Source organism: Gambusia affinis, linkage group LG11 (genome assembly GCF_019740435.1).
Source record: "Gambusia affinis linkage group LG11, SWU_Gaff_1.0, whole genome shotgun sequence".
Lineage (NCBI taxonomy): Eukaryota > Metazoa > Chordata > Actinopteri > Cyprinodontiformes > Poeciliidae > Gambusia > Gambusia affinis.
In genome coordinates, this window is record NC_057878.1 from 19,854,022 (window position 1) to 19,866,823 (window position 12,802).

The 12,802-nt window shown below is 36.7% G+C and overlaps 1 protein-coding gene across 1 annotated transcript; it reads left to right on the top strand.

Annotated features, from left to right (window-relative positions):
- Nucleotides 1-463: 463 nt before the first annotated feature.
- Nucleotides 464-12,032, top strand: znf148 (zinc finger protein 148). Its single transcript, XM_044132642.1, has 7 exons — nucleotides 464-733; nucleotides 2,618-2,990; nucleotides 4,600-4,725; nucleotides 4,834-4,957; nucleotides 5,644-5,727; nucleotides 5,809-5,952; nucleotides 6,559-12,032. The coding sequence occupies exons 2-7, from the start codon at nucleotides 2,634-2,636 to the stop codon at nucleotides 8,094-8,096; spliced, it is 2,373 nt and encodes a 790-aa protein (XP_043988577.1). The 5' UTR covers nucleotides 464-733; nucleotides 2,618-2,633; the 3' UTR covers nucleotides 8,097-12,032.
- The last annotated feature ends 770 nt before the right edge of the window (nucleotides 12,033-12,802 follow it).

Below are 12,802 nucleotides of genomic sequence, written 5' to 3' on the forward strand. Positions count from 1 at the left end.
AAATGCTAAAACTGTAAGACTGTTAATCATACTCCAGCTGCAGAATCACGCTGCGGGGATGTAATAATAATAATAATAATAATAATAATAATAATAATAATAATAATAATAATAATAATAATAATAATAATAATAATAACTGTTATTATTATTATTATTATTATTATTATTATTATTATTATTATTATTATTATTATTATTGTTTTTATTGTTATTGTTATTATTATGGGGAAATGAAACTGTCAGAATTGATGGGTGGATCTAAATATAAAACAATCACGTAACCTGTTTGGGGCTTAAAAGCATTTGAGAGTTGAGCAAAAAACAACCAAAAAAAAAACAAAACCGTTAGTTCCATTCGAATGAGTTACTTAGATAAACAGAACAATTTCAAACACTGCACAAGTTCACTGTACACGTTGGTATACTTTGCTCTGGTATTTTTCTTTCGTAACATATTCTGTCTTTTGTCTTCTTCCTATTTCATACATGAGCAAAAATAATGCTCCCAATAGAATCTTGAAATAACGAAACAGTGATCCCGTCTGCATAATTAAAACATCGCGGTAGATCATAGCATAAAGAGTGCATGCACCACTATCCTCCACTAGATGGCGACAAACAGCCATCATCCATGTCTTAATCAAACGGGATGGTGTGAAAGATTATTCCGTGCAGTCCTTTGGAGTTGTGCCCAACAGTGATGACAGTTAAACGGCTTTAACGCACAGAGGTGAGTATAAATTTTGCAGTACTGAGGGTTGGATGTCGCATATGATCGTTTGGTATTTATTAATAAGCCCACTGTTTGTCTGTCGTAGTGGCGAGCTAGCAGATGTTAGCTTTGCTAGCAGGAAATACCGTATCTAGTGAAGGGGAGTTATGGAGAAGCCTGATTATTGTAGTGAAAGTATTTAGCTTATATGTCGCACACTGTTGGTTGAGGGTTACATAAAACACCAGATATGTGAGGGCGCATTTAGTATTAGGATAATTACACGAAAATACAGTAAGATTAACAAACTACTTGCAATGCTAGCGGCTATTTACTTAGCTTCAAACAGGCCAGAAAGCTGTCAAGTCTTTGAAAGCAGAATTTCTGTTCCTGTTACATTATTCAGATTAAAAGACGCACCACGGTGCGCTTTTAAACGGATCTTAACATTTCTTTGAATGTATGCGTAAATAAACATCTTTATTTTGATGTTTTAAGCGCTTTATAAATCAACTAGCACATTAAATATGTAAATGTGCCAATATTTTGGGGATGTATTTGGAAATGTGCAGCAAAATATGCAATATGCGAAATATTTTATTTTGCATTTACAAGTGGTTTGAGAAATATTTCTAAATAAATGTCTTTTACCTTACTATTCACATTAAGTTGTAATATATTGTCCGCATAGAATTTTTTGTTTTTTGTTTTATGGAAAGGTGCCATATGGTAGAACGATCTGGAAATTAGGCAAATTTTAAATCTATTGCAATTATTTATTTATTTTTTAGCAGCTTTGGGGGTTATGCAGAAAAAGAAATAACTGCAGCTTCTCGGAGGAAGATGGAAAAAGTGCTTCTATTTTGAAGAGGAGGTCGCCCTCTTCCTGTTGTTTCTGTAGCTGGTTGTAACAGTGCAATGTAGCAGATTTTATGAGCGCGGTGAGCTAGTTGGCTAACTGGGGTCCCAGGCCATTTAACCTGAGTGACACAGTGAGTGTGTTTACATTGACTGTAGTTGTTTTTTATTGTCGTGGCTGAAATTTTGTCCCGGGCTTGTGTCCATTCGTTGTAGTCCTGCAAAACCCCTGATAAAAACATTCAGAAATGCTACGTTAGCTAAGCGTTACGGAGCTGAATACAAGCCATTGCTAACGCTACTTGTTATGGGTTTTTTTATGTTTTGAAATTCCAAACTGCTCCACCAGTTCAGTAAGATGTAATAATGTAGGAATCTCATGCTATTTATATCGATTTTCAATTTACTGTCACTGAACAGAAATATTCCAGTTAGGCTTGTTTGCCATCAGAATAACTAAGCCTCTGTTTCTCCATATTAAGTGAATAAATTCTCATCTTTCAGAGTTGACTTTCTGTGTTTTCCATTTGCTTTTACCGTTGGGTTTGTTTTTAAGATAAGATTAGAGAAGAAATGGCTGACCTAGTTACAAAAGTTGACACTTTCCTAGAAACAGACATTGTTGACATTAGATATCTAACTTTGTGCGATCATATGTATTTCAAGGTGAAGACAATTTTTGGAGCCTTTTTTTATTACTGTATGTGGAAAATTTACAGCATTCCACATACAGAACAATGCTCTATGTGGAATACAGTATTCCACTGGAAAACAACAGACGTCATACCTAAGCAACTACCTGTTTGTATTTCTTATTTTTACTATTTATATGACCACTGTACATTTAAATGTAACAATGATAACAAAATGACCATCAAAGCGATCAGTTTATACTTTGTGAAAGAATTGAAAACTAACATATGAGCTTTGTTAGTGATCTGTGTCTGTTCTTTCTGTGATGGCCTTCAAGTGTTTTTATTTTGGATTCATTACATTTGAATTTTGACCTGATCTCGTTCTAATGGCTCATTTTACTAACTATAGGAGTACTCAATGTAAGATGAACTCTGAGGACAAGTTGGATGGGATGCTGCTGAAGTGCAGCAGCGGAGGAGTAAATGGAGGCGGGAGAGTGTGTCTGGGCGCGGGAGGAGGACTGGTGGTGATGACCCTCGGGGAGCGATCGCTGGCAAACCAGCCTCTTTTGGCTGAGGATGACGATGACGACGAAGATGATGAGGACTTGACTGGAAGTTCGCTGGTTACTCACGACCTGGTCCCTCCAGAACAGCTGATGATGCAGGAGGAGCTGACAAAGAACGGTGGAGAAGGACTAGAAGAGGAGGGAGGAGGCGAAGTTGGAGTGCATTTCCCCCTAAAACTCACCAATAAGTTGCCGTTTTCACTTCAGATGCCAGTGAGTTAATTGTTTCTATTGGTTTATTTAGGTTGACATGTAATTGTAGATCCCGCCGTCTGTTGGAACCAGAAATTGATCCCAGAGGAGTTGGAATTTTTATGGAGGAGAGAGTGTTTAATATTTCTTATTGGGTGAATATTTCCTAAATTCTCTTTAATTTCTTTGACAGTACAAAGTCCATGGCAGTTTATATATGCTGTTAACTAAATTGTACACAGAGTAAACAGTATTTTTGTTTGCTAATTCAGAATGTAAACCCTCTGACTCATGATTCAAATCCATCTTTTAGATTCTTAATACCTGATAACCCAAACAAAAATGTTAGTGTGGAAGTCTGTTTCAGACTTTCTTATCAAAACATTTTTAGAAACTTAAACTATCTGTTTATTTTATGTTGCAAGACACAAACTAAATCATTACATCCTCCCATGATTACGCATCTAGAACCGATTTTAAATCAGAGAAGGTTTATCCTTTAAGAAACGTCTTTAGTGGCTGTAAATTGTTAAATCTTTCAATTTCCTTTGCCTTTAGAATCTGTGTGTTTCACAGTGTAACCGCTATGAAATTATCACAATATCTCGAAAAAATAGTTGTAATATTGAACAGAACTCCCTATGCTCTACTTTGTTGCGCTTCAAAAACTAGCAGCCTTAACACAAGATTCTGTGTTTGCAAACTAACAATAATTATTTGTCGCTAATACACCATTCAATGAAGTTTGGAATGACTGTATTTAAATTATATGGATGAATTGTTGTGGTTATAATTTCATTACTGAAAATCTGCAACAGGAGTCAATTTTCCTCACTTCTGCACTTTGTGCTTCAACAAGATGGGAGTTCAATGAAAATCTTCTGGTTATTCATCTCCCCAAAATGTGGAGTTATTTTTCCTATCTTTTCATTTCTGTATGAAATAATCCATGGGTTATTTTGTGATGCTATTTAACTGCATTCTGGACTCCTTCCCTTTGAGTCCTCCCCCGCAGTAATGACCAAATAATATTTTCAAACTCAAGTATTCCTCCTGCGAAGTTAGCGTTTAGCACATTAGCAGGAAATTGGAGGCTGTGTTTGACCTTGTAGTTTTATTATGTGTCCAGAAGCAGTGATACTCCTGCAGTGGGATATCTCTCAACTTACACATCTTTGGTGTGTGTAAGTTTGTTTTTGGAATATGAGGTCAACCCTGTGTTAGATAGCATAAAATAAAACGTTTCATTCATAATGCCAAAGAGAAGAGGTGTGACCTCTTAAGGCTCACCTTCTTCTCCGCTGCACTGAAGATAAACAAAATATTCTGCAGAAGCTCATAAACTGATGTGAACCTTTGACCAACTGGTGACAAGTCTTCAGCTACTCACAAAATATGCAAATGTCCTCCAAGGCCAGCTGCCATGTAATTTCTCTTCATGTAGACAGTGACTCCAGGTTGCCCTCTCAACTATAGTGCCTGAGGCTTCCTTGTGTTGAGGTGTCCTTTTCTTTGTTTTGCCCGTTTCCGCCTGCCAGACCTATATAAACCGCCAGTCTGCCTGGTAGCCCATAAAATAGGTCATGTGCCATATTAAATGTCTTGACTATGTATGGTCCTGCTTTTCCAGCTGAGCATCAAGCAGGAGTTGAAGCTGTCTGACCCTGCAGTCCATATAAAGAAGGACAAAAAGGCAATTAACGACATGACTGTGTACCCCAAGAAGAAAAAGAGGAAGCAGCGCTCCCCAGCAAAGGTACGAATGAGTTCCCCTCAACAAATGGCTTCAATTTATTTAGCTTTTTATTGTTGAATGTTTGAATGAAAATAAAACATCTCTTCTTTGACCTTTTTGCTCTTGTAGATCCTCGGCATGAATGATGATGGATCTGTGGCTATACCTAACCCAAAGTGTCATGTTTGTGTTCACTGCAATGCTGCATTCAGAACCAATTACCATTTGCAGAGACATGTCTTCATTCATACGGGTACAAATGACTTTTACTTAATATATTTCTTTAAAGTTACACATTGTCACCCAGTGTAACCCTGACAGTGATGGTAGAGATTTGCAACTTCTGGCGTACCAGCAGCTGAAATGCGTCTTGTTTTGGAATGGTTTTAAAGTTACTGGTTAGCTTATCAGATGTTTTTTTTTTTCTTTTCATCTATTTACAATAATCATCAAGCACCATTTTTTTTTTTTTTTTGGGTGGATATTCACAAACCTATTTCTAGTCTTTACTATTTGCACTGGAACCTTTTTAATAACACAGTGCTGACAGCAGATCAGGCATGAGCTAAAGTTTCAGAAATAAGCAAGATTGCTGCCTCATCTTTATGATAAGCGATCATTTAGCAGTGCACGACATCTTGTGAACTCATCCTCAACTTATAACTCAAAAATTACAACTTAAAAACAGTTAAACTCATGGGGGCGTCACATGGCTCAGTGATAGATCTGCATGTTTTTTTCCTTCCCTCTCTGCTTCTTCCTGTCCAGCTACTAATGAATAAAATGTTGCAAAATTGTTTGAAAGGGTCAAACTCCACCATTTTGCTCGGTGATTTTAAAATGTCAAATCAATTCAGGAATAGGGTGGATAGTGTGTCACATATAAGTTCAAACATACTTCATTCATGGTGTCACTATTTATATAATTTGTGTTCCTAGGTGAGAAGCCATTTCAGTGCAGCCAGTGTGACATGCGTTTCATTCAGAAGTATCTACTGCAGAGACACGAGAAGATCCACACTGGTGAGCAACAGATTGCTAAAATAAACATTGATAAGGATTCTATCTTCCCTTGGTCTTCACCTTTTTTATGTTTTTCTTCAGGTGAGAAGCCTTTCCGCTGTGATGAGTGTGGGATGAGATTTATCCAGAAGTATCACATGGAGAGACATAAGAGAACTCACAGTGGAGAGAAACCCTACCAGTGTGACTACTGCCACCAGGTACAATCCTGCTGGGTGAATGAAAGCTAATTAATTTTAAACGGAGTGAAGTTCTACATTTATCTATAAAGAACTTCCAAAGCTGGAGTTCAGTATTTCCTACCTGGGTTCTTGATTATTTTCCAAACATGAGATGGATCTTAAAGATGCAAAAAAGTTTTTTATAATGATTTATATGCCAATAAAATTCTTGATCATTGATTTGTCACATCAGAACTTGAGTTTTGTCTCCCAACTAATTGATTGTTGAAGTTTTAGAGTTTGCTGGCAGAACTCTGTCATATAGTCATAAAAGACAACTGAGGGCATTTTCTTCTTCTTTTGGCCCACAGACTCTCTTAGATAGGAATTTTTAACTGGACTTGTGGTTCTTAACTTTAGTCTGGCTCCATCATAAGGTTGTATTGTATTTTCTTTTTTTTTCCAAACTAAAGAATCACAAATAAGTGGTATTTTTAGAGGTCTGTATTTATCTTAGAATAATCTGGTAAAATAAAATTTTAAAAAAATTGTTAAAACAGTACAGTTTGGTATATTTGTAAAAGCAGTTTGTACTGCAACAGAAAAAAAATGTTTTTTGTTTTTTTAAAAGAAATCTTACTTAAAATTTCTTACTGTTTTCTGTCCACAGTACTTCTTTCTTCAGAGTCTCCCTTCCTTTCCAAAGAGTGCTCTCTACCCAAGAAAAAGCGCCAAAAATGTGCAGAAAAGAGTTCAGGCTCTTGTGTTACGGTCCTGACAGAAGGGCACACTTTTGCTGTCGAAGAAACAGAAGTGAAGGAAGGTCAGAGTCGGGATAAAATTGAAACTCCATGTATATTTGCTGTATCATCCAAGGTCAAACATGAGTATGTGATTCCTGACTACTCAGTGGAACTTCCTGAGGAAACAGCCAGCCAACATGAAGATGATGACGTATCATCAGAGGACACAACCCCTCCAAAAATAGTCCTGAAGAAAGTCCCCAAGAGGAGCCTTAAACAGCCCAGCGAGCAAACCCCTCCCTGCTTGTCTTCCTCGCTGTCCTCCTATGAGGAAGCCGATAAGGTGTCGCAGTATACCTTTGAAATTGTGGACAAACAGGGCCTTTTAGACGTTGAGAGCAACACTGACCTGGAATCTGTCGAAACTCTTCAAGGAGGAACAACTAAACCGGCGGCAAGTAGCACAAACTACGACGACGCCATGCAGTTTCTCAAAAAGAAGCGATACCTTCACGCCGCAATGGCCAACAACAGCCGGGATTACGGGCTCAACACCAGTGGCATGTCTTCTCAGCCATCTGTTACGCAAACCGTGGTGTCAACCGTCATTGATGAAACTGTCCCCGCCACCATCCTGGAGCCCCAGCCCATCAACGCAGAGATAAAGGCAGCTCATGAGAAAAACGTTTTCCCTGATGAGGTTCTTCAAACGCTGCTGGAGCACTACTCTACCAAAGCTAATGGGCAATCAGACATTTCCTTCAGTGTCACTGATACAGAAGTGACTTCGAGCATATCTATAAACTCTTCTGATGTTTCGGACAGTAGCCCCGTAGAGAACATCGGATCCTCTGGCGCTCAGGCTCAACCGCCTACAGAGAAGGTCAGCCTCCTGCAGGAATACTCCAAATTTCTCCAACAGGCTCTGGAGAGGACCAGTCAGAATGACAGCTACTTAACGAGTCAGAGTCTCAGCCTGGTCTCTGAAAACCCCACGTTAGCCGGACAACCTTTGTTCTCTAACGAGAAACAGTTCTCCTCACCCAGCAGGTTCAAATCAGGGATGAGCTCTCCGTTGAGGTCTACTTTGGAAAAGCCTCACTTCGCATTATTGGTCGGAGACTCCCAGCACTCGTTTTCATTTTCAGGTGATGAGACAACCCCGCCCTCGGCGGTGTCTCCAGCTGATGAGGACTTCCTGGAGCAGGTCTCACCTTCGAAGAAGTCTGACTCTGCGCAGGGGATACTGCAGACGTTCCAGATCAACTCCTTTGATCAGAACTTCAAGTCACATTTCCAGGCGACGAGATCCACATCGTCCTCGCAGTTCACGGTCACCAACGGACAAGCAAGCGTCAGAGGACACGGCGCAGACTTCTCTGAGTTCCCTTTAGTTCGAGTCACTGAGACCAGGGTTCAATTGAACTCATCCCCTGACGTTTCAACCAGCGAATCCTTTGGCTGAAGGAAAAAACAGGGAAAGAATTTGTTCATTTTAGCAGCACTTTATTTCATCTGTCTTGTTTTGCCAAAACTATTCACAACACAATCATGTTTTCTTAAAGCAGTTTGAAAAATAGTCATGTTTTGTTTGTCCTCAAACCTCTCATAAGATATTACTAATAATAATAATAACTCATGAAATCATACTACCGTATAAAAAGCATTTCTTTATTGGAATCAAAGCAGTTCTTGTTCTGGAATGTACACTAGGAGGTTTCGTGACCAAAGTGTAATTATTCTCATATCTTTGCCACCAGAGAGTTTATGTTTAATGGGAGTGTCGGTTTGCCTTGCTCGAAAAATAATCAACTCACTCTTGCTGCTTAATGCAATATTTCCACTTTTTACACACCAATCAGCCATTAAATTATGACTTCCAGACAATAGATCCTTGATGCTCCATTGATTGTTGGGTGGTTTTTTTGGGGGGGTTTTTGTGCACCTGCCCTGGATACCTCAAATCACTTATCTTCTGGTGGAGGAATATTTAGCAACACACTGGTGCATCTCAATATTAAATTATAGCTGAAAGCTGAAAAGTTAATTGACTTCTGTAATTCACTTCAAAAACTGAAACTCAAAAGTAAATAACTTGTGACTGAAGAATCTTAGGCGATTCTTTTGTGTAGATATAATTAGGTCTTACAGTTCATGAACATCCCAAATTCAGTTTTTTTTTTTTTTTTTAAATACAGTTTTACATAAAGCTAATATAAAAAGGTTTAAAGAAATATCAGCTCTTTTAGAAGAACAGTATATACACCCGATACATTATTGGTTCTGCTTTTTTTCCCCAGTTATACACCGATCCATCCTTTATAATTTCTAGGGATGCACTGAAATGAAAACTTGAGCTGATATCCAATATTTACATTGCGGTTATGACCAACAGCCAATTGAAAATAAAAGACTCTCCACTACTACATGACCAACTTCATCCAGAAACATATGGCAACAATATGGAAATAAATATGGGTTATAAAATTTGGTCCAGTTTTATTTATTGGACCGATACCGATGTGGCAAGAATGGCTAATGTTGACTCATACTGATGTTTCTGCTGATTTATCATGAATCAATAATAATTTTGCCTGAATTACTGTTTCAATATGGCGGCACCAGTGGCCTTGCCTTATGATCTTTTGACTGCACTTATCCCTTTTGCCTGTGAACGTTTTTCTACCAATCTCTTTTTCTTCCACTCCACTTTCAGATGAACTGAATTACTTAAATAAATTAACTTCTAAATTATCTTCTGATTTACTGAGATGTGCCTGTGTTTTACTGTAAGTAGATATATACTGTTACCCATTGTAAGCTTTTGAAGTACATAATATTATGGCTGATTGCTGTATAGCTGTAATAAATGTATGCCTCTTTTCTTTCTTACCTACCTCCCCTCGGTTTTTGTAAAAAAATAATCTTTATTCTAGCTCTTGAAATAATCACAACAGCACAATCATTCTTTATGTTTAAGTCACTTTATTCTCACCTAGCATGGATGTGTGCAACTAATGGTACAGGACTGATTGTATGCTTGTGACCTATTTCATTTCCTGTTTAAAATTAAGTCCAATTTGGTTGGTTTGAAATCCAAATGTAAAATTCTGGTGAAATTTGAGGAGATTTTAAGTCGTATGAATTTTTCCAGACTGTGTAGCAAAAAAACTAATCTTGATTAAAAAGTTTTTTGTCTCACTTTAAAAAATGATTTGAGCTTCACAGAGCTGCACCCATAAAAATGGTTGCAGGATAATTCTAACTTAGGTTTCAAACGAGGTTCAGTTGGTATTGAATCACTTTAGGTTTGTGCTTGGTGTACGGTCTGTTTGCACATTCTTTCTACAAGGAATGTAGGATGTACAGTCACTGTCAACAGCTACCTTTTATGAGACCTATTGAAAACATTCGCCACATTTAGTTTATTTCATCAAATATATTATTCTCTATGTGTCACTTAAAAGATTATAGATGTTGTTTAGCGTTGGGTGGAAGTAAATCGGGGTTTTGGGATTTGGCAATTTTCTTTCACTAAACGTTTTGTTATACAGCACGAAACAGAAATGATTTGCTTGGTGTTACGTTTTCTTCTGTGCCTTTCTGTTCTTTTTATAGCACTTCTTTTTACTCATTCCTGCAAAACTTATGTTTTGTCTTTTCACTCAGCCTATGCTGTAAGGCTGCAAATTCCTCTTGCACAATATCCGTAAATACATAAGCTATCAATTTGTTTATTTTTACTGTAACTATGATGAACTTGGAGCTTTATTTAATTTTGCCTTTTATGTTTTGTTGCTTTTAAGTTTATGAAAGAAAACTGAATTTATTGTCTCAAACTATTGACAAGAAATTGCATTTTCACTGTTCTTGTAGATTTTATTGGTTCCACAGGTTTAGCTAGAAATCAATCTTTCAGGTCTTATTGAAAACATGCAATTACAAATGGGTGACTTATCATGAGCGTGATCCCTTATGTACTCAATCATGCTCTTAATTGTACATAAATGTGTTTTCTTGATCAGCTGTACGTGCTGCATCCAGTTTGGGATGGTTTTAAAACTCCCTCTTGTTACATTTTCACCGACAATCAGGGACAGATGGCGCCATGTTAGTCATTCAATTCTTTTTTTTTTTTTTTCATTTCAGTTGATTTCCTCAAGAATGTATAGAAAATATCCTGCTGTAAATATGTTGTGTATATTTTTATGTTCTTCAAAGTACCGTTTATGAAAAAGAAAAGGTGCAAGAGACACTTTTTGTCAGTGGAAGGCATTGTTAGTTTTCAAGTATTTGATAGATACTCCAGTGAGATGGATGCACTGCCAGGGTTATAAACAGACGACTAAAATAACGATTCTATGGGATTGTTTGTAGTTGAGAGAGACTCTTCCTAAAAGTTGTGGTCAACGTCAGATATTTAACCTGAGCAGTTAAAGTAGTTTTAGGCTGGATAATGACTGAAAGCTTAAGGCAGTTTCTAGTTCTTCACAAGTTACCAGTTTAATTGTAAGCAATCTTCAAAATCACAGTGCAGATGGGTGCAGCAAATTTAACCCTCTTCTGCTTTTGGAAATTCCAGGACATGCCATTCATTTCCTCTATCAACGCTAAAGTTTAGGTTTCTTTCCCTTTTGTCTACCTATGTCTGTCTTCTGGCCTTAAGTGTCCTTGTATAAGCTAGAAAAAATGTGTTTTGTGTAAAAAGATGTGTATTATAGATTTTTTATAAATAATATTTTTGAAACATGTCATCTTAAGCACTGATGTGTAAATGATACACTCTTGCTACCATCCTTTAGCTCTTTACTAGTTCCTGTTGAGACCTTTTTGATTACAAAATGGGAATCCAAACGTTAGCATTTTTTACTTTTTTGGAAAAAAATTGGACAAAGAAGCTTCCTGCTTCCTGTTAGGGTTAATGAGATATTAGCTTAATTTGCATGGTTGTTGGGTTGGATGATTTTTTTTTTTTTTTTTTTTTTCATATAATGTGCAGCTTTAATTGTAACTAATTAATCAGTCAAGTTAACCCCGTTTAATTAGAGCTTTGCGAAATATCATGATTTGTAGGCAAACTGATTTAATTGTTTTGATTGTTGTGTGTACTGTCCTTATGAATAAAATAATTCACATGATGTGACTTTGAAGAATTGTTTAATATTGCTGATGAAAAGGTTTGTTGAAATGTGTTCTCACCAGGTACTTATCCATCCATTGTCTGTACTCGCTTGTGCATGGGAGGGTTGGTTCCCGTCTCATTAGGTGAAAGGTGGGAAAAAGTGTGTGATCTAGTTTTTTTTTTTGTTTTGTTTTTGTTTTTCCAGTGGAACTTTAAGCATAAAAAATAAAAAATCCTCTTGGTTTTAAAATTATGAATAAATTTTCTTCTAGAAATGTATTAATTGGTAAGTTTCCTGTTTAAAATTGTAAAAAGTATGACTTACAGAAACAAACACAGCAACCCTTTTTGGATGGATGTGGACTTAAGGATAATGCAAACTGCTTACAGGCTAGGTTGTCTCATTCTTTAGATTCCCTTTCTGTTGAGTAAAAAAATTTATTTAATTTAAGATTTGGTTATTTGCTTGATTTATGCCACATAAAAAAATTAGGGGTATGTTAAAGCTACAGTCATACTTCTCTGTAAACCCTCTGTAAAAGTCACTTTAGATATCAGCTGAAATAAATGAGAAAATGCCGTGGGCAGTATTTTGTTTTGCTCTTTAGTTGTAAAATGTTTGACTTAAATGACCTACAAAACAGTTGACATCACATAAGGCAACTGATCAAAAGTATTTAAGTGTATTAAAGTAAGTGTATTTTAGCACTTAAAATCTTTAAGTGGTCTTTTTTAAGCACTATTATTTTATTTAATCAAATTTCACTTTCAGAAGTGCTTATTTTTATTCTATGGCTGCATGTAAACCTTTGAGCAACATGTGAGAATAATGCATTCTCAGTCGTCAAATAGTTTGCTTTTTAAGAAATGTATTTTGCACATTTAGAAAACTTGAAACAGAAATCTATGCTTCATGTTGCTGTCATACATTTCTTTGAGAATACATGACTAATTCCTTTAAATAAATTAAATGTTTGGGTTTTTCGAGCTTTAATCATCAATCAACCTTGTACATGTAGGCTCATTGCCAAGACTAACAAAGGATCCTT